General features: G+C 42.6%; 1 protein-coding gene across 2 annotated transcripts in view; it reads left to right on the plus strand.

Moving 5' to 3' along the window:
• The window catches only part of dock5 (dedicator of cytokinesis 5), a 54,538-nt gene that overhangs the window by 6,611 nt on the left and 21,622 nt on the right, over window positions 1-26,305 (plus strand). For both annotated transcript variants that reach the window (XM_079516507.1, XM_079516508.1), the window contains exons 2-28: window positions 5,458-5,541; window positions 6,054-6,094; window positions 6,262-6,317; window positions 6,599-6,695; window positions 6,850-6,998; window positions 7,112-7,247; window positions 7,359-7,516; window positions 7,733-7,814; window positions 8,449-8,578; window positions 9,691-9,763; window positions 14,383-14,525; window positions 14,692-14,817; window positions 15,059-15,183; window positions 15,368-15,466; window positions 16,031-16,103; window positions 16,372-16,475; window positions 16,744-16,924; window positions 17,914-18,011; window positions 18,098-18,187; window positions 18,451-18,551; window positions 19,365-19,499; window positions 19,793-19,904; window positions 20,104-20,174; window positions 23,127-23,233; window positions 24,052-24,188; window positions 25,194-25,289; window positions 25,843-25,941. In XM_079516507.1, coding sequence (XP_079372633.1) covers window positions 5,458-5,541; window positions 6,054-6,094; window positions 6,262-6,317; window positions 6,599-6,695; window positions 6,850-6,998; window positions 7,112-7,247; window positions 7,359-7,516; window positions 7,733-7,814; window positions 8,449-8,578; window positions 9,691-9,763; window positions 14,383-14,525; window positions 14,692-14,817; window positions 15,059-15,183; window positions 15,368-15,466; window positions 16,031-16,103; window positions 16,372-16,475; window positions 16,744-16,924; window positions 17,914-18,011; window positions 18,098-18,187; window positions 18,451-18,551; window positions 19,365-19,499; window positions 19,793-19,904; window positions 20,104-20,174; window positions 23,127-23,233; window positions 24,052-24,188; window positions 25,194-25,289; window positions 25,843-25,941 — 2,903 coding nt within the window. The remainder of the gene's footprint in view (window positions 1-5,457; window positions 5,542-6,053; window positions 6,095-6,261; window positions 6,318-6,598; window positions 6,696-6,849; window positions 6,999-7,111; window positions 7,248-7,358; window positions 7,517-7,732; window positions 7,815-8,448; window positions 8,579-9,690; window positions 9,764-14,382; window positions 14,526-14,691; window positions 14,818-15,058; window positions 15,184-15,367; window positions 15,467-16,030; window positions 16,104-16,371; window positions 16,476-16,743; window positions 16,925-17,913; window positions 18,012-18,097; window positions 18,188-18,450; window positions 18,552-19,364; window positions 19,500-19,792; window positions 19,905-20,103; window positions 20,175-23,126; window positions 23,234-24,051; window positions 24,189-25,193; window positions 25,290-25,842; window positions 25,942-26,305) is intronic.

The raw sequence follows: 26,305 nt of genomic DNA on the forward strand, positions 1-26,305 counted from the left end.
TTCTACTTTGTCGTACAAGCGCGTCACGCGAACATAGCCATCTAGTACGAGCTCATAACGCGTCACGATGTGATGCGTTGTGAGCTTGTTCGTGCGTTTCCCGCCAGTCAGTCACGCCCCATATTTGGTCATACCTTGTGACATCACGTGATGTCATCAATATTAAGCCCATATATGGAGATCCCTGATGTCATCAATATTGGCCAGCAACTCTACATCTCACCTCAAACCGTTTAGATCTCCGTATATGGAGCTGACCTGTTCTGACATTCCATATGTTGATCCTTCCCCATCCATCCTTCCTCTTCGATGTCTCCCTTTTGACTGATACAGACAGTGGCCTTGTGGTGTCCGCCCTGAAACTGGGAGGTCGGGGTTCGATCCCCGGCCGGGTCATACCAAAGACTGTAAAAATGGGACCCAATGCCTCCCTGCTTGGCACTCAGCATCAAAGGGTTGGATTGGGGGGTCAAATCAACTAATCAAATGATTCCCTGAGCGCGGCACGGCTGCAGCTCACCACTCCTTGGCTGCGGCTCACCACTCCGAGAGATGGGTCAAATGCGGAGAACAAATGCACAAATGCACATCACTGCGGTAATGTGTGTGACAAATTGTATGACTTTGACTTTTTGATACCTGTGCATTTAAACTCTAGACGGGCCTGCCCCAAAGTTATTTAGTGCAGCCACGTCCGGTATCCGTCCGGCCCGGAAATGAAGGGGCGGCCCTACCTGGGCCCTCATCAAACCTTGTACACTCAAGACACTGCCCCCGCTGCCACATGTAGGTCTCCATATATGGAGCTGACCTGTTCTGACTTTCCCTATGTTGATCTGACCTCATCAAACCCTGTACACTCAAGACACACTCCATATATGGCCAGTACAGAATTCATTCCATATGTTGATATGACCCCCCCCATGCCAAAGCGCCAGTGCTCGCCCAGCAGTCTGCTGTCACCCAGGTGGATATGTTGATCTGACCCCCAATTCCAAAGCGCCAGCGCTCGCCCAGCAGTCTGCTGTCACCCAGTCTTCTCGCCCTCAGGCGTCTTACTGGTAGATCTGCTATTGTCACTATATACATTTTTTATAAGTGGAAGTTGTGCGTGTCTGCAGGTGTTTTTTAATAAATATTGAAACAATGTCAAGTATTAACAATAGCTTGTAACTGTTCTGGATCCATTGAAGCACAGGTAATTGTCTCCACCAGCCAAAGGCATGCCATGGGGAGAGTATGTTTTGCACTCTGTACATCCGTGTGTCCGTCTGCGTACAGCTAATGTCCGGCACCGTTGGCCCGGCCGATGCCACACCCTGGATGCCAACGACTAACCTCTGCCCCAATACTCTCACAACGGCCTGTTATAGCGCCACCATGAGGCCGATTTTAGTAAAACACATTTCTGTACATTACTCATCCACATTTCATCCATACCTCTCGCAAATCGGTATACACTATCTCCATAGTCATGTGATCAACACGGCCCTGTCTGCTTCCCCATATTCCATCCCCATTGCCTAAGATTGCCTTCCAAAGTTTGCAGGATTGGTCTGTTTTGAACAAAATGCCTCAAATCATAAACGCAGCGTGCGATTTCCCTAGAATTATGCACGCACATTCCCACTAGGCAGAGAAACAAATGGCACTAAAAAAAACACATCAGCCTCATGGTGGTGCTATAACAGGCCAATTCATGTTTTCACCTATACCTGCACCGATCTATGGACAACTTTGTAGAGACGAGGAAAAACCTTTGCCCTGAATTTTCCTGTTATAGCGCCAACCATTTCGCCAACCTTTCTGTTATAGCGCCACCATGAGGCCAATTTTTGCCAGAGGCTGATATCAAATATAATTAAAAAGGGATATGATGTCAGCTGTTCTTGAATCTGTACTTCTGTTTTAGTTTATGTTGTAACAGGCTTGTAAACTACCAGTTCCAACAGTGGCCATTCACTATACTGCAGAGGCACAGCCTCAGCCTCAGGGCGTCAGTAATTCCAATCGACAGTCATTAAAAGAAAAACGTAGAAGCTTCAAGCTTGACTCACACACGCTTGCACACAGAATGTGCTGCTAATTAAGTAGAATAAAACAAAGACATAAATCAACTGATGTCAAGGGCCTTTACAATTGCAAATGCAGGCTTCTGCGATAAAGGCAGGGTGATTCATCATATCTATTTTTTCAATTCAAAGTCTGATCATCTGATTCAAGGTTGTCCTCTTCTAATATCACTAGGCCCATCTTATCTTCACTACTTATTCGAAAGGCATCACAACACAGTCTTATTGGTTTGTAAGCAAGATTTAATTTTCAAACGGGGTTTACTATAAAAACGGATAAAAATCACCACAACATACAGAAACTGGAATTACCTAGTGGCATCCTGATAGGCAAGTGGTTAGGGTGCATACCACATGGGTGCAACTGCCGTTTCTGTCTCTCCACAATAGACTAGAGCACCGAAGTCTGACATAATTTACGCATCCTGGGTCTCGCTTTTTCCCATAGACCTTTTTTATATTGCGTCAAACGAACTGTGTTCTGGTCCAAGCCGGGCGGTTTGACTCATATGGATATGAAGCACATCAACTGACGGCGATAAAACGCTAATGTTAAAGGGACATTTCACAGCTGGGAGAAACTGCAGTTACTCAATGTTAATAGTATTTGTAGTACATAACAGTAGCACAATTTGAAATTTGCACCCTATGGCCAGAAGAATTCAAGTCTGTGTGTTTGACTAGGGTTTGACTGGATAGCTGAATTCCTACAATGACTATAATGCTTTGGTGCACTGCCCCTCCTTGTGGAGAGGGGGGAGGCTATGTGGAGGTGTGACTTGTAGTCCAGGAAGGAAGTGAGACCACATTTTCATGACAAGTTTTGATCATGAAGATGGATGGCGTCATGACTAAAATATCTTAATACACATACTGTATTACACACACACAACCCCAGGAAAGTGTTTCTTGTGTCCTAAACATCATTAAAATAACATCTGGTTGCAAAAGGGGTGAAGTGGCCCTTTAATGCCGCCGAATTAGTTCAATCTTCGCCAGAAACGGACTGTATCAAATTTGAGTGACTATCGTAAACGATACAGAGCCACCTCCCCGACAATATCTCAGAGACAGTTATATTCTCCATAGAGAAAAACTTCTGCGACCCAGGGGATGAGTGTCTATTCAGTATTTAAGTCCGACGTCATTTTGTAGTGCTACGTGGCACCAGCTCCCGTCCGCATCTCATTGTAAATAGAATATCTAAACGCGTGAATCTTTTTTCAGAAAGGAAGCCATTGAGGGTTAAAATGGGTCTTAATGCTTCCAACTCGAGTAGAATTTAAAATGATGTGGAGACAATAAAGACTATTATTATCATTATTATTGAAGGTGGTAACAGTCCATTTGCTCAGTACAATATTTCGGGGTTTAGAATGTGTGCAGGCTTGAGTATGTTGAATCTAGTTTGCATTAATGAGGATTTAGTTGACACAATGAAATAAAATGGCGATAGTATCCAGTGTGGGGCAGACGGCCTGTCACAGCCAGACTTGGGAGAGCAGCAGCTTTGTTGTTGCGAGGAAAGCGGTAAAATGAGACTTTCGTGGTTGTTTTCATCTCAGATTTAGTCCGACGGAGCGTCACAGTATAACTCTTTGGGGACACAAAAGCGACACAAAAGTAGGACCCGGAAGTATCTCTGGAGGGGGCGCTCACGTCACGGCTAAAATACTGAATGACTACGCCAACGATATATATCGATATATTGCCATATCGATTAATTGAACCCACCACTAATTATTGTATGGGTGAACTTGGTGAAGTAGGCTCTTCATATTTAATATGGAGTTCCACATGACTTCAGACAGGCCTCAAAGTATATAGTATGATAATAGTTACAATATAAACTAGAAAAAGTGCCCTTCCGGGCACAGGTCTCCACCAGGAGGATAGGAGTGTGTGTGATGTTTGGCAAAATGTTTAGGAGGATTTTTTTCCCTTCATTTTGTTGAGGAAATGCAGAGCCAGATCACTCATAGCATCTCTGAGGATAGAATTCTGGATGAGCAGGACATGTGCAGCATTTTGTACAAAACGGGCCACTCCTGAAAACTTTGGATGTAATCTTAGCCAATCAGTGTACAATCTGAGAAATCCAACAGACTCGTCTTGATCACATGACTACAGAGATCATGTGTACCGATTTGAGGCATTTTGTTCCAAAAATGTGTTTTGCAAAAATCAACCTGTTGGTGGCGCTATAACAGGCCAATGTGAAAAGGGTGCGATATATTCCTCAGCCTAGTAAGAAAATGTGTGAAAGATTTCACGTAAATTGCATGCTGCGTTCATGATTTGAGGCTATTGTTCAAAACGGGGCAATCTTGCAAACTGTGAAAGCCAATTATAGGCAATTAGGATGGAATATGAAATATCAGACAGATCCGACTTGAGCACATGACCATAGAGATACTGTGTAACTATTTGTGAGATTTTTGGACAGAATCTGGAGGAGTAATATCAAAAAATGTGTTTTACAAAAGTCGGCCTCCTGGTGGCGCTATAAAAGGCAGATGCGGAAAATGCAGGTAAAAGGTTTGTCCTTGGCCTCTAGGGAGTGTGCATGCAACGTTTCACGCAGATCGGTGCAGTTTTAGGTAAAAAAAATGTGAAAAGCTGCCTCATGGTGGCGCTATAACAGGCCGTTCTGGAAAATGTGGGGCAGAGGTTCATCGTTGGCATCCAGGGAGTGTGTGTGCAAAGTTTGGCATCGACCGGGTTAACGGTGCCGGAGATTAGCTGTTCACAGACGGACGGAAGGACGGAAGGAAGGACGGAAGGAAGGACGGACACACGGACGGAGTGCAAAACATACTCTCTCCCCATGCCTACGGAGTGCAAAACATACTCTCTCCCCATGCCTTCGGCCTGGTGGAGACAATTATGTAGTGCAAGTGCACGGCTCGCTGCATATACGTTTATCCTCGAGTCCAAGTGGATGTTTCTGCAAAATGTGAAGAAAGTCCCTAAAAGCGTTCCTGATATATCACGTTCACGAGGCTGGGGCAGATGTACAGCCTGAAAACATAATGCCATGGCTTTCGCCAGCGGAGGCATAAAAACTGTAACACTGGTTGAATATAAGACCATACGGGGAGTCAATAGCTTTGATACTGTAGTGGGAGAAAGCAGCAGGCAAAATACAGTACTGTCAGAAGATGGCAAGACGCTGCATCATCTCATGCACAAATGAAGCAATCTAGCCTAATTGCAATCGGGACAAGCAAATCCCCTCTTCTCTGAACTCTGGAGTATTGGAATTCTAAAGCCATTCATTGGTTCATTTGCTTTCATTTGCTGTCACCCGAGGCCTTTCTTTTTAGCAATCTCTTCGTATGTTGTTTACATAATAAGACAGTCGTGCTTTTTCTTTCTCCCATAGCAATCTACAATTATGATCCCAGAGGCCAGCAGGAGCTGTGTCTACAAGTGGGAGACACTGTGCACATACTTGAGACATTTGAAGGTGAGCAAGCATGTGCCGTTAACAGGCCCCAACATATCCCTTCGTTCCTTACACCAGCGAACTGACACAGAAAACTATGGCGAGCCAACCAGCGGTGTGATGAATCTATTAAAGGAGTAGTATATTATAATAATAATAATATCTCTAATTTGTATAGCACTTTTCTAAGTACCCAAAGATGCTATCAATTACATACCCCATGACTCTTTGAATTGACTGAGACTTTTGTTTTTGTCACATTTCTAACCCAATCATTTTATGACCATGAAAGTACTCAAAGAGTCTCCTACTGAGTCTCCTTGACTGATTATTGGCTCAGGGATGGGACAAAAAAACTCCATAAATTCAAGGCTTTTTGGTTTGTTTTTGTTTTCATTTGGGTTGAACTACTCCTTTAAGCATTACATAAAATGTGTCTGCATCTCTCTCTCTTTTACCCCTTCCCTGTTGCTGTAATGTTAATATATCGCTGTCAAGCTGTCAACCTATCAAACTTTTCCATTTCTCCTCAGGGTGGTACAGAGGATACACGCTACGGGACAAATCGCAGAAGGTATGGAAGCCATTATTAGTGAAACAGAGTGTTATCAAAAGTGTTCATTTAACCAAACGAACAGAGGATTTTAATGGGCAAGTGGTCTCATAACAAAATGAGCATTGTTATCTAGATTTCCTTTTTGTTTCTGAATACTGTACATTCCATCTGTCCTCACTCCTCAGGGTATTTTCCCAGGTTCCTACATCCACCTGAAAGAGGCGAGAGTTGAGGGAATCGGGTGAGCTCAGTGATCACTAAATAAGACGACACAGTGATGATAATCCACTTTGCGTTTGCTCCGCTCCACCTCGTCACTTTGGCAATAACATTATGCTGCGCTTGTAATTATAATCAGCAAGGCCTCAGTAATGCTTTTGTTGGCTTTTAGCAGGGAAAACGATCAACTATTTATCATGTATAGAATAGAAATGTGTCCAGAGTCTATCCAAATGATATGACGTGATTTGTGAATGATGGACCACTTTTCCAATATCGTATTATTCTCTTTCTGGCCGGTAGCCAGCAGGAAATAATTATCCCGGCAGATTTACCCCTGGTGCAGGAGCTGGGGGCCACTCTGAGGGAATGGGCACAGATATGGCACAAACTCTATGTGGTATGTGCAGATTATCTCTATTTCCCCACCACCCCAAATTGCTACTGCTACTTTCATCATATGCACACCCTTGATGTTTTCTACTTTGATACCAGGGCTCTTCTCTGTGATGGTGGTTTGTTAATGCATAGCATGTGGCCTGTTTATCTGACAGACCAACAAGACTACGCTGTTCAGGGGTGTTCAGCAGATGGCATATAGTCTCATTGAGTATCGATCTCAGATAGTGTCAGGCACACTCCCCAAGGATGACCTTGTAGAGCTTAAGAAGAAAGTCACCGCAAAGATTGATTATGGAAACAGGTATGAAGCCTATTGCTTTCTTCTTGTGCTGCACCGAAATGCATTCCGACATAGGTTTTTAATGAATAACATGAATTGCGGTGCACCAGATAAGCCTGTGTTTTGATGCTCAGGATTCTGGGGCTGGACCTGGTTGTACGAGATGAATCGGGGAACACGATGGATCAAGACAGCACCAGCACAGTCAGTCTGTTCCGGGCCCATGAGACCGCATCCCGCAGTATTGATGACAGGATACAAGAGGAGAAGGCATGATTGTTTTTCAGTGATAACCTCTGTCACTTCACTCCCAACACATTGGTGTGTCTATCCATGTGAACATTTATACCCATACACCTGTGTGTCTTTGGTCTTTTGCAGACACGACTGCAGAACCTGGAGATGAGGCGTCAGTCCCTCTTTAGTACTGTGCACACCTACAGTCTTCTGATGAACTTGAAGAACTTTGTGTGCAACATTGGAGAGGATGCAGAGCTGCTCATGTCTCTCTATGACCCTGACCATTCTGAGTTCATCAGGTCAGGTTGTGTCCATCTTTACCCTTCCATTCCACCATCAATCTGAGATTTGCTTAGTTACAGTTTTATTTGGCTTTAGTTTCAGATTTAGATTTATTTGTAATTTATTCTTCTTGTAAAAACTTCTATTCACATATTGCATTTCCTCTTCTTAAGGTTAAAATATGTATTAGAAAAGCAGATGCCTAACTGTGCTTGTGATTGAAATTCGTGCAGTGAGAACTTCCTGGTGCGCTGGGACAGTATGGGCATGCCTAAAGAAATTGAGAAACTCAACAATCTGCCTGCACTATTCACGGTAACCAATTCTCACGCTCCTGACTGTAGTTAGTCTGCACTCACTGATCTGCTACGCTACAAAGCAATAGCTGGACAGCCAGAAATCCATTACAAAAGGCAATTGTTATTACATTTTGTCACTGAAATTCTTACATTCATGGCACATCTTTGATTTTTGAATCAATATGCTGCCAAAGCAGGTTTCTGCTCTTGTCTGCTCTGTATGGACGGCACATCCAAGCACTACTCAAGAATAATAAATGGATAAACCCCCTATTTACTACCTGGAAATAGTCGATCATAAAATGTGATTGCTGTTAAACAAAATTAATTTAGACAACAATGATCAAATTGTTTATTTGGTATAGGTCAAGACTTTTACTAACACCCAAAATCTGTTCAAACATAAATCAATTTGAGAAGCAATACATTTGCCTATTTTTTTCATACAGCCAAAGCACTTCTGGGGTACCAGGGTGCTACAACTACAACTAAACTATAATGTCACACTGCCTGAAAGCATTATAGTGATTTAATACTGTACCTATTGGGCAATATGTCTAAGCACCTGTTGGTTGAATACCCTGCATTTTGTCCTTGAATGTGCTGTGGGTCCCCAATTCACCACACCTGTGGTTGTTCACTTTATCCAGGACCTGAGCAGCAGTGACCTCATCAGACAACGCCTGTTCCTAGTGTGTCAGATCATCAGAGTGGGCTGCATGGAGCTCAAAGAAGGCAAAAAACACACTGGAGGCCTAAGAAGACCATTTGGTGTTGCTGGTAAGATTCATAGTTTTTTATGACATGGTTCTGCTGGAATCTAGCCTACTATAAGAGGGTCTGTCTGTCTGTCTGTGGGCGTGATGTGACTTCTTTTGTTTTTGTATGTCATGTTTATAACGCACAAGATAAACAAGCAGCTGTGACAACAAGCTCTCAGGCAGACTGACCGACCAACCAACCAAAAGTGGCCGTGATGTCTATACTTTTTATAGACTCACGATGGTTGAATTTATACCCTACAAAAAGACAAAGAATCAGTGTGCTAGATAAAATTGGCACACCTGCTTAATTTTCTGATGTATAAAATGCCTTAACGCTGCTTTGGAAACAGAGTCAGTGGAAATGAGTTTAGCAGCCCTCTTTATATTTTCGGGTGGAAGATTAATGGGCTAGATGAGAAAATAATTTCCTTTGCTGTGTCCCTTTTTAAATGAATTGAGACCAGGACCAGTAAGAAATAAGCAACTCCCATTATTCTTAGCCAGGAAAGAAATATGCCAGAAAAAAATCCTGGCTGGAATCAACAATTTAGAAGCATTATCCATTGCAGCAGAGGATCAGGGTATTTCAGTCTGTCTGTTTTTTGGCTGTATGCACCCTCTGGTGCTAGGCAACAGGTGAATGAGATCCAAAATCAGATTTGGGTACCCCCAGGGGTACAGAAACTACAGTCTCTAATTGCTGTTGAAAAAACTAAAAAAATATATAAAATATCATACGGTACCCCCTACCTCCAGTGTGGAAGGCACACTTGTACCACAAGGACATTTTCTTGTACCTATGGGTGCTTGGGTTGGCCATTGGGTGCGTAGACTTGAGTGCGTGCGTGCGTGCGTGCGTGCGTCACTCACATCTTGCATCACTACATAATGTGTTCATACATATGAAAGGACCGCAATGGAAATACACCGCTGGATTTGACTATATATGTATTTTATGGATATGGAAGTCAAATCATATGCAGCAATAGTAGTTGTCAGCAATAGCAGTAGTACCTAATAGGTGAATTGTATTGGACCAGGCAAATTAACTCTTCCTTGACAGCCATCAACTGACAAAAGCCGATGGTACCATGGTGCTTCAAATGTATTATTGTTTTCCCCTCACAGTGATGGACATTACAGATATCGCCCATGGGAAAACAGACGATGAGGACAAGCAGCATTTCATCCCATTTCAGCAGTGAGTCCTTCACTCAGTGTTTTTGACAGCAAATTTTAATTTTAGTCATAGGGCCCTATTATGCGTGTCTTAAGTACCAGGTCTTATTACTTAACTTAAGACCTGGAGGCGTGATCAATGCCATTTGGCTATTCTGAGTGGCCAAACAGCATTGACCACGCCTCCAGGTCTTAAGTTAAGTCATAAGACCTGGTACTTAAGACACGCAAAATATGGCCCATAGTCTCTTGAATAGTTTTAATTTTGTTTTAGTCACATTTTAGTCACCTGGAATGTTTTAGTGTTAGTCTAGTTTTAGTCGACTAAAATGTATTTTGGAGGGCCTTGATGCCTGATTTTACACACACGGGTCGCAGTGCGACACATGAGCTTGTAGATCTGCTATTTTCCGCATGCAACCAAGTGTATAATGACTTGTGTCTTTTACCTATACTGGATCTCTTGTCCACTAGTCCCTTCCTAACATTTTAGTCTAGTTCCTTTTTGTTGACGAAATTGTCAATATATTTAGTCATAGCTTAGTTTTAATTTAGTTTCCATCTTTTCGTCGTAGTATTAGTCGACAAAATCAAGACCGATTCAATATTGTCATAGACTGCTCATGCTTATGTTAACATGAGGACAAGTACTTAGCGATGTGGTGCCTGTTACTGTATGTATGGTGCCTGTTAACTGTATAGGAAAAAAACAAAGGACACAATGATGTGAGCTCTGTAGTACAGTATATGTTTATGAGGTTTTAAATATGCTATGCAAGTTACTTATATCTTATTTCAAGATATACTATACTGTATAGGAAGAAAACAAAGGACCCAATGATCTGAGCTCTGTACAGTATGTTTTTGAGGTTTTAAATATTCTATGCAACTTATGCAAGTTACTTATATCTTATTTCAAGATATATTGTGCAAGCTTCAAAGCCATCTGCCCTCCTAGCAGCTGTTTGTCAGGTGGTGGAGGAGGTGTGGCATATTTTATCACTGGACCACAAGCAAAGGATTTTCATTGAGTCTTGACATCTAAAGTTTGTTATCATCCATTTTTATTTTCACTACCACTTTTATTTACCATCATAAACCATTCATTCAATCTTCATTATTTATTTACAATATTTTTAGATTTTATGATAGTTTTTACATACCATCTGAAATCATGAAGTGATGTTAAAATTTGAATACAATAATTTAGCAGTATTTCATTGTAATCAACATACACAATCAAAATGTCCTGGCTTAGTACATCTCATTTCTGTTATATAACAATTGACAGTTGGTAAGAGTAGCATATTTCTTCTGTAATGAGTACAGAAGAACCGAGATGAGGTAACACAGGAAACCTTATCAAACTTCCAGATGTTATGTTTCATTTGGTGCCAAATTAGTTTTTTTGCGTTAGCTGATATGCTGCATATCGTCGCAGTCGGGCAGAAACCATGCAACTCCATTTTCAGCTATTTTCACCCCCTTTTTTTTCTTTTTTATAAATCAACGCTATTGAACCCCCTTTACATCTGTGTGTTGGTTAAAAAAAAACATTGAACCAATGAAAAGTATTAAACAAGAAATGATCACAGTGATATTTGTCAGGTGAAAGAAGCGCTGTCTCCGTTGTGTTCCCCCCCCCTATATTAGGATTATTGCGTGTATGTTTATGTGTCACAACCCAGCGCATCACGGCCGTTGTTTGCGTGCGCTGTCTCCGTTGTGAACCCCCCACCCCCCTCATATACAGTAGTACGATTATTATTTTAGTAACATGACTGTTTGTCACAACCTCGAGCCTCGTGGCCGTTGTTTCCGTGCGCTGTCTCCGTTGTGTTCTCCCCCTGCACTGTGTTGGGGTGAGCTCTTAGTTCCTTCCCCGTCACCCTGTGAGTGTGAGCATGCTTCTCTGCTGCGTTGCTCTCTTTCTGCAGCCTGTGTGGCTGCCAGGGATATTTGCCTCTCCCCTTCCCATTGGCCAGAGGGTAGCTTTGCCGTTGCTTGGTGAGGAGCCAGAGGAGCCAATCAGATCAGTATGACTAGGGCTAGAACAGGTCGTCTAGTTTTCATGAGCTTTCATTAGTCAGGTGGTTTCACCTGACACAAAGTATTACAAAACCAGCTAACTCCACCTGAGGGGGTGGAGTTAGCTGGTTTCGCCCTCTCCCCTGCAGCAGCAGAGCAGCTTAGAGATCCATTGTCAGCTGGACCACTTGGATTGGGGTAAAGTGGTGATAATACATGCAACACATGCAAGTATCTGACAATATATAAAGTCACAATACAAACTTTCAGGCATTATTGCTTTGTTTCCTGAAAAAGTCATTTAGTTTTAGAAAATTTACATTTTGTAATATATCTGAGATATTCAGATTATATTACATTATGAAGAAGTGAAATAAAGTTTCACATTTTAAACAAAACAAAGCTGGGAAGAGGGAATTTAAGTAGGAAGAGTGATGAAAGAAATGGGCGAGGCGGGGAGAAAAACATCAATATCTTCCTTAATACTTTTATTGTTTTATTTATTTTGTAAGATATTTTGGAGGTTTTCTGCCTTTATTATTATTATTATTATTTTTAAACACATTTTAGTTTATTGGTTTTTCTTTACAACATAGTAATTTCATTATTGATAGTACAGTGGTGTAATCTACCTTTGACCATATGAGATTGTACTTCATTTCCATCCTATAAATTCAATCAAAACAATGGTAATCCTGGTCTCTAAACTACCTCCCCCTGGCCAGCCGGGGTGGCTGATGGAGGGGAAAGGAACTGGTTGGAATAACGTGTTCCTTCCATGCGCTACGTCCAACCAGGGAAACTCCCCCCTGTCAGGTCTAAAGGAGCAACTTGCACACTCAGGCATGAAGGAAGCATGAGTTCAAGTCCGTTGCTCTCCCCATGTCCCCCATATATGGGGACTAGGTTGGCGGAGAGTGTGTAGAGCCCAGGATCACATTAGATAATTGACACAGGGGTGAAAAATGGGTTACAAAAATCGTGTGGGATAAAAAAAAATATTTAAAAAAATGGTTATACAACAACCAAACCTGTGACCATGTATAGTCTAATAGTCTATCCTGTATTTCTTGAAAGCGATAGTGCACCTTATGCACATGTTACTTTAGTTACAAATCTGTATTGCCCTATAAAACGGTGTTGTAGATGCACTTTATACCTTTGTACATTGTTCTTGTACAGCATGTATGTTTTTAGGCTTTGTTTACAAGTGTAACGTGTTTCACTGTCTGCCTGTTTTGTTTTTATGTTTTGTGTGGGGACTGTGTATGTAAACTAGAATCTTTGCTAAATCTGGTGTATTTACGTTGCATTTATATGTAATGTCCCGTCGAAATAAACAAATAAGGAAGTAAAGTAATGACAGGAAACGGGGAAAGAGTCGTGGAGAGGCACACGCAGCAATGGTCCGTCGGGCTCGGGAATCGAACCCACAACTCGCTGTCAGGCTGCATCAGAGCCCATATGTGATGCGTGCCTTAATCACTCTGCCCTCAGTGCCCAAAACGACATCCTTTTAATGTAGAAGTTAAACCAACCACTTTGTATAGAATAGGGTAGTGTAGAGAGCAGAAGCTGAGGGTTGAGAGGGGGGGGACGTCATGAAACGCAGGTCTGCAGCAGTCGCACCAGGGGAGTTGTGATTATGTAGTCGACAGACTCATCCGGTCAGCTATCGGCGCACCCTACCACACGGGGCCCTATTTTCGCCAGTGTGATACCCCTTATCCCTAACCTTCTTTACCTTTTTTAAATTTTTGAATAGTTCACATAGCCAATCTACAAGCTCACAAAGTGTCGATGTAGATCAGCTAGTTGAACAATTTTGAAATGTTTTGAAAATAGTAAAAATCACACCTGTGTGAAGTAAGTGGTGCAACTCCTTGTGGCGGTCCCCAGGGGGTCCCCGGAACTTCCAGACCCACAGGAACGCACCCAGGGTGCCGGTCCGGTTCCGGCGAGCCGCGACCGTCTGAAACGGTCGAGAAATGACAGTTAGCGTGTAGGGGTCCTCGGTACATCCAGACCCCCAGGAACGCGCCCAGGGAGCCGGCCCGAGAAATTACAGTTCCAGTGTGGGGGGTCCCTCTACTGTACTGTACTGTCACACCCGAAATCATCATATATACAGTTAGTGTGTGTGTGTTAGGCTGCGCAACAGTGACACTTGGTTGTGAAAACAAACCAAACGCTATTTTCGTATATTTCGAACAGACCCAGCCAGGGACCCAGAGACCCAGCCAGGAACAGACACACATAGCTCCTTAATGAAGTGGTTGCACCACTTAAAAAAGGCAAATAAGTTTAAGGGTTATTTGGCAAATATAGGGCCCTTGGTATTTTGAGCAATTATGCACAGTACTCTCCAAACATTTGACTTCTCCAGACATCTCCCACGGTGGCAGTGAAAACAAGGTTCTACAGTCCTCACTTAAAGTGAAAACAGTGTTGGGCCGGGGGAGCAATGTCACAGCTTGTCAGGACTCCAGAGACCTAGATTTCCCAGCTGTTGCCTTGCAAATGCAGCTGTAACCGTTCATTTGGTTGTCACCCGTCAGGCAAGTTGACAGCTGATTTCTCTGTCTCTCTCTCGTTCCATCCTCCTCTCCACAGGATCGCTATGGAAACCTACATCCGTCAGAGGCAGCTCATCATGTCTCCGCTCATCCCATCTCGTGTCATTGGAGAGAACGAGCCTCTTGCTGCTGTCTTCAACAAAGTGATTGCCACTCGGGAGGTCAATCACAAAGGCCAGGGTAAAGGACAGGCGTTCACACCGTCACCGTGTCCCCTCTGAATACAGAAGGCCTCGCTACCTGAAGTGTCTTGTTTGGGGAAGATAAATGGTTGTACATGAGGCTGCATATAGTATATATCCTTTGTGTTTCTGGCTCATTGAATTTCCTTACGTGTCCCTGACAGGGCTGTTTGTGACCTTGAAACTCCTCCCTGGTGATCTTGTCCAGGTCAGGAAGGACTACCCTCACTTTGTGGATCGCACCACGGCCATCGTCAGGAAGATGGGATTCCCTGAAATTATCCTTCCAGGTGTGTGCAACGTTGTTGCTGCAGAGACAAGGGAGATGTGTATTGTAGTTGTGTGTGTAAGGGTTCATAAATCTTGAGGGTACTCTCGTAACCTTGAAAGAAAACCTCTGCATGCCCACCTAAATACTTGCACCTAAATACACGCCGGTGTCATGCAACGGAAATCTACATGATGGATGCACTGCAACGCATTTTATAAATAAATACAATCTGCTATAAGTGTCCATTTCTCCTTCTTCAGGAATTGTGAGGAATGATATCTATGTGACTTTGCTGCAAGGAGAGTTTGACCGTGGAAAAAAGAAGACACCCAAAAATGTTGAGGTCATTGTGAGTGTGCACGACGAGGAAGGCAATCCTATGGAGGTGAGATGCCAGAGCCTGTGTTGATGGACAGTGAAACACTAATTTATAGGCTGCTCTTTACTTTACTTTACCATCATGTACAGTATGTATATTTGTTCTTTCAACTATCTTTATGTGACATACTGTCCGACAGTACACCCGGTGGTTTATTGTGTAAATATGTTATCCTTCCCTTCTCTTGTAGAAAGCAATATTTCCTGGGGCTGGGTATGATGGGATCTCGGAGTACAAGTCTGTCATTTACTACCAGGTGAAGCAGCCATGTTGGAATGAAACGGTGAAGGTAAGCCTATGTCCAGGACGGACGGACACGTGTGTTTTCATACTCTACATACAGTTGGGTGCCACCGATATTGTCCCTTATCATTTGACCCATTTAGGCCTGACCTCAAAAGTTTTAAAAATCCTTCTAAATCCTCCAGTTTTCTGAAATAAATATTTTCACGATTTTTCAAAAATAGCAGACCTACAAGCTCGTAGCGCGCCGCTCGTAGCGCGCCACTCGGTGGCGCGCTATGAGCTTGTAGATCTGCTATTTTTCAATAGCTAAATTATAACATAATGTTTAAAACACCAAAAGGGGTTACCGCCCAAAATGGGTTAACTGTCCTTTTGCGCAGATCACGCAAACCTCAGCAAAAAGAAAAGGACAATTATCGATGGCCTCCAACTGTAAGAAGCACCCCACAGAATGTCTCAAGCTTACCTATTACTTCCCCAAATGGATTTGTAATGTAATGTAATAATCGTCTGGGGAAGTTAGTGGTACAGAACATGCTTCTCATAATAATAATTTAAAAACATCCACGTTTTTCTCAATCCCACTTAACTTTCCTGCCCTTGCAAGGTGACGATACCCATTGAGGATGTGTGCCGCTGTCACCTGAGGGTGATGTTTCGGCACCGATCATCCCAGGACTGTGAGTTTCCTATTTGTCAGAGAGATTTATCAGCATAGTATTATTATTATTTTTTTCCCCCACTTTTATTTATATTTTTCAATAAAAACACTTAAGTACAACATTCATATATCGTATTATATCTCATATCACGGTCAAGTAGGTTCATAATCACAACATATCCAGACTTCAGCATTAATGTCACAGTAGTTAAAGTGGTGGTTAGCTATGGCAGAAACCTGTTGGTGGTCGGTCGTGTTCTCCTCTGATGTTCCTGTATTCCCTTTAGCCAGGGACAAATCTGAGAAGCCCTTTGGGATGGCCTTTGTCCGTCTCATGAAGGGAGATGGCACCACACTGAGAGATGGCAGGCATGACCTCATCGTCTACAAGGTAGTTGTGCCTGCAAGATTAGCTAATTACATTTGTGTACTGAATACATTTTAATAGGCTGAGCTCTTTAAAATAGACTAGAGTAGATAGTTTATTGGCTTTATTTATATACAGTACAGTACTGCACACAAAATGGCACGTTTGACAAGCTGACAGTGTGTGCATGGATTATGCATGAATCTCCCACTCAATCAATAAATATCAAATTAGTCTCCAACGATCAATGTAGGTTTCAAGATTCATTTCCTATTTTATGACTTTTTCTCAGGTTGACGTGAAAAAGGCAGAGGATGCAAAGGCGTATGTCACCCTGCCAGGGACCTGGGCTGAGGTGGCGGAGAGAGAGAGACAGACGGGGAAGCAGTATCACCACTCGGGAGTGATTCCTGTGACTAAAGACAGCTTCCAGATCTCCACACTCACCGTCTCCACCAAACTCACTCAGAATGGTAACGTAGTGGTCGCGTTTCTGTGCTTTCTGAACTTGGAGAATCAGTGCATTATGGGATATTGTAACAGCTTCACTGAGTGTTTGGTTGCTAAAGAGAAATGTCAATGTTTATTAGACACACATGCAGCCTAATATTTCACAACATGAACAACAATAAAGCTTGTATTCAAGTACAAAAACATTGGTATTGGTGTGCTGTTAAGTGTCGTAGATGTGCAGTGTGCACATGATGACCATTATTGTATTGCTATAACACCACAGTTTCAAAATTAAATAACCTTTCACTGGTATATTTGCCCTACAGCTATTACACCATTGTTTTATTTTTTTGATGATCCATTGGTCGGGACACTGACGTGGGATCGCAAATGTATTGTTTGTAGATGTCTGACTTACTTTGGTATGAATCGGAGTGTGTCCTTTGTCAATGGTAGTTACGGTTAGCAACGGTTGTTAAGTTAGTAATAATTAATAATTAATTGGACAATTACTATTGTGGGGTGGGGCTCAGTGTCTATTCATTAATTAAAGTAGTAGCTTTAGTCACTACTGAGAAGCCCTCTCAGTAGTGACTGGAAGAACCCTCTCAGTTTGTTGACCGGAGAACCCCCAGGGGTGTATACTAGGCATAGGCCCTCTACTTTTACCCCCTAGCTCTCAATGTGTTGCAACCTGTTATGAACCTGCTATTTTCTCCATGGAAAAGAAATGTTTTCCATAGAAAAGGGATGCTAGGGTTCATGCTGTTAATGCAACGCAGCAGGGTCTAGGATTGATAGCAAGACCCCCTCTCCCTTCCAAGAGTGGCTTGAAATTCACTTTGCTTATCGATGTTATTAATAATTTGCTGATGTGTTAATGTTGATTGATGCGGATTTGATTAGGTTTTAATGAGCTGCATCCCCGAACCTTGATTCTCATGCAGTAAATTAAACTTTAATGAGAAGTATTAACACCCATCTTTCCCGGTGTGGTGATGCATTCCAGTGGATCTACTTGGCCTGTTAAACTGGAGATCTAACCCTGAGAACTTGGAGCAGAATCTTCATCGCCTAATGGAGGTTGAGGGTGCAGAGATTGTCAAGGTAAAACGTGTGCTTCGCAGATTGCACAGCAAATAACTTTGTTTGTTTTATAGAAGGTTTAAAATGCCCATGTGTTTTATGCTCAGTTTCTTCAGGACACTCTAGATGCGCTTTTTAACATCATGATGGAGACCTCTGAAAAAGACACCTATGATACCCTGGTGTTCGACGCATTGGTGAGTTTCTCACTGACTTGTCTGACAAGACTTAAGACGTAATATCTTACTAGATTAGAGTAGTATTCAGGGACACAGTGCAGATGCCTTGTGTCAGAACCTAAGCCTACCTATTTTATTTAATTAATGTATTGGTTCTTGACTTAACTCTTATTCCTGTGTTCCACTCTTATGTTGCTGTGGTTTATCGCTGATTAATTTATCATTTCAAGCGGTATGTCTCGGGTTAAGATTCTGACATATCGTTCCGTTTTCTTGAACAGGTGTTCATAATCACACTGATTGGCGACATCAAGTTCCAGCACTTTAATCCGGTTCTCGAAACGTACATTAACAAGCACTTCAGTGCCACTTTGGCCTACATGTGAGTGTTCCATCTTTCTGCTGTGGCACACACCCCCACAGGCCGTTATATATTTTTATCACTTCTCATGTTTGCCCAGCTCCTCCACCCACACACAATTACCGGCATACCTTGATGTCTCTACTTTCCAATGGTGTAAAGTAACTAAGTACATTTACTTAATTAAGTACTGTACCTAAGTACCATTTTGAGGTATTTGTACTTTACTGTTACTACAATTTCCAATACTTTTACTTCTACACCACTACATCTCAGAGACAAATATTGTACTTTTACTCCACTACAATTATTTGAAAACTGTTTAGTTACTAGTGACTTTGTAGGTTTGGATTATTACAAAACATACAGTAACCACTTTAGCCCTATATACATTTCTATATACATTATTCCTATATACATTACTATACAGTACGTTGCGATGCAACGCATTGTGAGCTTGTAGATCGTCTATTTTTATATATTTAAAAATAAATTATGGCACATTCTGCATAAAGATTACTTTATACTTTTGGTACTTTTACTTAATCCATTGAGACCTGGAACGCATCCATGTCACGTTAGCGTTAGCGTTTTAAACATTATGTTATAATTTAGCTATTGAAAAATAGCAGATCTACAAGCTCATAGCGCGCCACCGAGTGGCGCGCTATGAACTTGTAGGTCTGCTATTTTTGAAAAATCGTTAAAATGTGCCTCAAATCTTTCCGAAAATTGTCATGATTTAGAAAACTTTCTTTTTTTAATTTCGACGTCAGGCCTGAATGGGTTAAGTAATACATGTGAGTATCTTTTCCACCACTGCTACTTTCTCAGGAAGCTGACCAAGGTATTGAACTTCTATGTTGGCCATGCTGAGGAGCCTGCCCTTTCAGAGAGACTCTATGCAGCACTCAAGGCCCTCAAGTACCTGTTCAGATTCATTGTCCAGTCCCGGGTTCTGTACCTAAGGTATCTGGACCATTGCTGTTACAATCATGTGATTTAAGAATGTTATATGGGATTACTTATCAACACTTGTGTAGTAGTTACCAATACCGGTGTATTAACTAAGATACATACTAAGAAGTAAACAAGAAAGGTAGCAAACTAACTCCCTGGATACCTCAAGACTTGACACAGTAACCCATGACTTATCACAAGTTATCAGCAAGCATCTTTTGAATGTATCTTAACAATCACTTTATTGGTGAACACCACCAGTTGCCGTATATAACATGATGTCCGACATTGTGCTTTTTTAGGTTCTATGGGCACAGTGAGGACGGGGATGCATTCTTCAACTCCATTCGCACACTCTTCCTCTCCTTCAACACACTTATGGACAGACCACTAGATGAGGGAGTGAAGATTAAGGTAGGGTCTTTTAGAAGTTTAGTTGATTTCATTTTTGCACAGTAAATTGGTACTCTATAGTCTATATTAGGCCAAGAAAGCGTTATTGTTTAATTCCTGGCTGTGTTTGATCAGAAAATGGATGTAGATGTTTAACAAAATTGATGCCAGCAAACTCTTTGTTTCATGTCCTCATGGGAACTGTTGATTGTCTTTTTAGGGGGCAATACTGAAATACCTCCCAAGCATCATTAATGACATTCAGAGTGTCTTTGATCCCATTGAGCTCAGGTAACTCCCTCCAGGTTTTTCAAAAATGGAAAAATATGATAATTGCCTGTCACGGCTCAATGCAAATTTCAATATTTACTCTTCTACAGCAAAGTATGTGGTCTCTTTCAAAACTCTTTCAGTGTCTCACTATGGGGAATGCTCTCTGTGTCATCCTCAGAAGCCCGTTTATTGATGTTGCCCAAACATAGGGACCCACTTTGTGTCTGGCTAATAGCAATGCTTTCCATAAGGACCGGTTACTAGCCAAACAGCCGATTAACTCAATGAAGTCCAGTTGAAATACAGTTAAATACATTAGGGTTAACTCACTGCGTGCGTGTGTGCGTGCGTGTGCGCGCATTTACCTTACATCATGATCCCAGCCAGCACTGGCCGGCAGTCAGCCAAAAGGGCCTGTGTTACTGGTCATTCAAATGGCTCTTCTTGCGTCACTCAGAAAGCGAGCAGACTACTCTCTGCCAACTTGCATGCCTACAGTAGCTTAACAGCATAACAAAGTGAGCTAATCCCTTGGTCACTGGGTGGGCGCTACCGTATTGGTTGGTTCCAAACTTCCTACTCCCTTGACTGTGTAAGTGTTAGAAGTTTGAGGCTGAGCGCGTTGGCTGCCACCACGCAACTGACACAGTGTTCGTTTAGTTACACACTAATAGCCTCTCGCTTGGCTACTGTGTGTTTCTGCCAGCCCCTATATACTGTGCTCTTGGTGGTTGCGAAGTCTCATGGATGGACACTCATACAGCGTGGGTTTCATGACTCGAGTTGCAACATGCCCCTACAGGAAGCACTGTCCTCACTCTCCTCTCTCTGCTCCTGTGAACACTGTGGCTGTTTTTACCTCAAAGAGCCTCTGTGGCAGCCTGGCAGGCTAACCTGCCTGGCTGCAACCTGATAAGGGAGGCTGCCTAGCTCACTGCTTCCCAAACACTGGGTTGGGACTCAGGACCCATGTGTGGGTCGCGGACACATTTGTATGCGTCAGCTTGTAAATCTGCTATCTGCTCTGCTTGTAGATCTGCTATTTTCACTCGTTTGGGTCCCTGGAAGACATTGTATTTCTCTTTTGGGTCACGGGCTAAATAGTTTGGGAACCACTGGCCTAGCTGGTCTGAGCAGCTAGACACCGTTCTCCCGTTGTCGAATACTGGCAACAGCTGCGGCTAGCGAGGAAGATATTCTGGATGTTGTTGAGAATATCTACTCTTAATTACAACAAGGGTGTATCAAAGTATCTCTTGAAGAATGAAGGATATTCCTTATGGCCAAGTTTCCCCGCTGGGAACACACAAGGCTGAAAGAAGTAGCAGACCAATAAAGCCTGCAAGCTCATACCATGGAATGCTTGACATTGCAAAAGAGCTGAAAAGCATACGGTGAGGAAGAGGTGAACTTATCTTGAATGAGGGCACCGGGCCAATGACGTCTATGGACGTCATTTCAAATCCAACGTTTCACCACTATAGACGGCGTCGTTTGGTGTTTTCAGTGTTTACGGTAGAGGGCGTTCTTCCGCTACCTGTGAGTTAATCTACGGATCAGACAACAACCGGAAACTAGAAAAAGTACCCCTCGGGCCACAGGTCAAGTTATGGCCTCCTGGTGGCGCTATAATAGGCCAATGTGAAAAGGGTTTCTTCTTACGCTTTGATGGCAATTGGATGATTTGAGGCATTTTGTTCCAAAAATGTGTCCACCTGTTGGTGGCGCTATAACAAGCCAATGTGAAAAGGGTGGGATTTGTTCCTCAGTCTAGTAGGAATGTGCGTGAAAAATGTCACGTACATTTCACGTAAATTGCACACTGCATTCATGATTTAAGTCTTTTTGTTCAAAACGGGCCAATTCTGCAAGCAGCCAATTAAGATGGAATATGAAATATATGACAGATCTTGAGCACATGACTATAGAGATACTGTGTAACAATTTGCGGGATTTTTCGACAGAATCTGGAGGAGTACATAAAAAAATGTGTTTTACAAAAGTCGGCGTACTGGTGGTGCTATAAAAGGCAGAAAAATGCAGGTCAAATTGTTTGTCCTTGGCCTCTAGGGAGTGTGCATGCAACGTTTCACGCAGATTGGTGCAGTTATAGGTAAAAATGTGAAACGCTGCCTCATGGTGGCGCTATAACAGGCCGTTCTGGAAAATGTGGGGCAGAGGTTCGTTGTTGGCATCCAGGGAGTGTGTGTACAAAGTTTGGCATCGACCGTGTCAGCGGTGCCGGAGATTAGCTGGTAACAGACGGACAGACACACACACACACACACACGGACGGACGGAGTGCAAAACATACTCTCCCCATGCCTTCGGCTGGTGGAGACAAAAACATGATTGATCAAAACAAATTGATCACCTATCAAAACCTATTATAGGATTTTACAAAAATAAATGTCTCTGCTTATATTCAACTGTCAATAATGAAAGAACGGAACATTGTGCATTGGGGGGGGGGGGGGGGGTCTTGAAAGATTAGTCAAAAATACTGGCAGTGTTTGCAGACTGTTCTAGAGAAACTCCGGCAGTTAATAATTTAAAACTGCCAATACTGGGCTAGAATAATGATATAGCGGCTTCTGAAGAAAATGCAGAGAGCATTCCCCATGGTGAGACACCTCAGTCATTTTCTCAGAGAAACTGGGGTTACGGAATAGTTAATTTATATTGTCTGCAGTAAAATTACTTGTCATGTCTGTCCATCATCATCGAGGAGAAATAGTACCAGCTGTGATAAATCAACCGACCCCACATGCACTTTCAAAATACAACGTGCCGCAAAAATTCAGCCGGTTGTGGATGCAGCTTTTCAAAATTCCAAACGAACAATGCATTGAATACCTAATCCTATCAACTTCAACCTAATTCTCTGCCACTCATAATGTATGACTTGTAACTGCTTCTGATATCGTAGCATTTTCCACTGCTTTACCATAACTCGTCTTTTTCCTCTAGCGTCCTCCTGACCAAGTTCATAGAGAGTATTCCTGACTCTCAGCTCGTGCGGCAGAAGCTGGGCTGCATGTGTAAAATGGTAGAGAGTGACCTTTTCAGACAGCCAGGTAGGAGGAGCAGGCTCAAACATGTTTTGAGTCTAATAACATTTCTCTTGAAATGAGAAGGAAATGGCAAAAAAGACCTCAGAGTTTTCAGAAAAACAAATGTTTCTATGTCTGTGGTTCACAAACCGTTTCATGTCAAGGACCCCTAGAATGATCTATACTTTACCGCAGACCCCCCATCTCAAAATATTTTGATCCAGGGACCCCCAGAAGCAAAGATTGGAGTTTAAAGTGTTCGCTGTGAAAGATTCAAAGATTTGCACACATTTTCAAGATGTTTCAAAAATGGAAGCTCGTCGCGCTATGAGCTTGTATATCTGCTATTTTTCAACAGCTTAAAGTTTAAAATAATGGTTAAGGTGGTTAAAAGCTAAGGTGACACATAGACGTTCCAGGTCTTAATCCATTGAGACCTGGAACGCATCCATGTCACGTTAGCGTTTAACCACATTAACCATTAACCCATTTTGGGGCGGGAACCCCTTTTGGTGTTTTAAACATTATGTTATAATTTAGCTATTGAAAAATAGCAGATCTACAAGCTCATAGCGCGCCACCGAGTGGCGCGCTATGAACTTGTAGGTCTGCTATTTTTGAAAAATCGTTAAAATGTGCCTCAAATCTTTCCGAAAATTGTCATGATTTAGAAAACTTTGTTTTTAAAATTTCGACGTCAGGCCTGAATGGGTTAATGGGCTAATAACATTTCTCTTGAAATGAACGGGAAATGGTAAAAAAAAACTACAAGATGACAAGTTTCTCCCGCCTGCTAATGTACAGCTCCGTGATGGCAACGTGTCTCTGCTTCACCCCCGTAGACTGTCGAGATGTTCTCTTGCCGCTCGTCACTGACCAGCTAAGTGGTCAGCTGGATGACCACTCCAACAAGCCCGACCACGAGGCCTGTATCCAGCTACTAAGTCATGTGCTGGACATCTTGGATCGCAAAGACGTGGTGAGACGTCGGAGGACTACATTCTACAAAATGTCTTCTAAATCATCACAGTTTTCTGAAAAACCTATGTTTCTGTCGGTGGTTCTCAAACTATTTCATGTCAAGAACCCCCAAAAGTTATATGTATTTGGCCGCCGACCCCTATCTGAAAATATGTTGTCCCAGGGACCACCCAAAATATGTTGTCCCAGGGACCGCCCAAATATGTTGTCCCAGGGACCACCCAAAAGCAAAGATATGAGTTAAAAACGTTCACTGCAAGAATATATATTCAAAGATTTGCACACGTTTTTTAAGATTTTTCAAAAATAGCAGATCTACAAGCTCGTAGTGTGGCACTCTGTACCGCACTATGAGCTTGTAGATCTGCTATTTTTCAACAGCTTGATCTAAATGGGTTGACTACCATGAACATGCAGTAGGTGTGCACACGTACGCCTTTGTATTACTGTACATGTGAGCCAGGCCTGGAATTTTGTCATGTAATTCTTGCCCTAGCGTGAGGCTGAGCACGGCAAGATTTTATGCCGACTATGAATGCCGATTTGACCTTTTTGAACAACAACCTAAAGACTGAGTCATACTGTACTTACTTGAGGTGTCACACACTGAACATACGCGTTCTGAGCCTGTAGATCAGCTATTGTGAGCTTGTAGATCAGCTTATAGATCAGCTATTTATGTGCGACACCTGCACGTAACTATAATAAAAAATCACACCCGTGTGCACTGAGTGGTGTAAGGTCTTATATAGACTGATCAGCTGTGGTCTGACGTAATGTCTGACGTAATGAAATCACACCCGTGTGAACTGGGTGACCATAGCAACCATGCACATTTTTTGGTACGAACAGACAGACAGACAGACAAACTAACAAAGCCAGTTGTAGGAGTGGTTTACACCACTCAAAAATCAGGCATATCTCCAACTCTAACCCTAATCCTATATATTTTTTTTAAATTATAGTAATATAATACACAGGTTGTGTTGTTTTGTCGCTGCAGGGTCCCACCAGGATGCACGTCCAGATGATAATGGAGAGGTTGCTTCGCAGAGTAAATCGCACCGTCATCAGCATGAGCAGATCTTCACTTCTCATTGTAAGGCACTGATTGTTTGGACCAGGGGTGGGCAACTTTGACCATGGAGAGGGCCACTATGTTTCCACACTCACTCCCTAGGGCCATATACTGTCTGCGACGCGTTTTGAGCTTGTAGATCGGCTATTTTTGCTATACTCGAATTGAAATCTTATATTTTTGCTATTTTTGAATTGGAATCCTGAAAATTAAAAATGTTTATGTAATTTCAAATGCCTTTAATTATACTTGTGTTGAGCATTGAGCTACTAATTTAGACTGAAGTAATTAAAGCGGGTCATGTTTGCATGTTGTGGAATTGTATCAGCTGAAACCAGTATTCTGACATTAACCTGAGGGCTGCATTAAGTGAAGGTGGGGGCCGCATGTGGCCCCCAGGCCGCCAGTTGCCCACCCCTGGTTTGGACAATGAAATTAAACACGACACACTTCTATACTCGGGCGGCTCAAAATGTCACACGGCGTATTGTTGGACAACTTTTGTTTGGTTGAGCGACATGTCGCAGACGCATACATCAGACTATGATATGGCTGCTCTCTGTGATTTGGGCAGGGCCACTACCTTGCCTGCATGACGGCCATCTTGAGACAGATGGATGACCTGCACTACGCCCACTACATCAGCACCTTCAAGACCAGACAAGATATCATTGTGAGTGTGCCGTCCCCTCCCCACCACCCCTCTTGTTCCTATATCTGTTCCGGAGGCATCTCGTCAATTGCTGGCATCGAACCAGCTGGGCTAGTTACCGTTTCTTAAGTGAATATTGATTATAGACATTTAACACAAAGAATCAGACTGACATGATAAGGATGTCACTGGACTCACATTGACCTGCATTACGGTTATCTGTTCCTTAGCTGTTGGTGAGATCCCTTGGACTGGCTCCGTTAAGTTTGGCATTTTCATGTGTGTGTGTGCGTGCGTGCGTGCATGTCTCTCTCTCTCTCTCTCTCTCTCTCTCTCTCTCTCTCTCTTTTTTAGGGCTGTCAATCGATTAAAATATTTAATCTGA

Source organism: Electrona antarctica (genome assembly GCF_951216825.1).
Source record: "Electrona antarctica genome assembly, chromosome: 12".
NCBI lineage: Eukaryota > Metazoa > Chordata > Actinopteri > Myctophiformes > Myctophidae > Electrona > Electrona antarctica.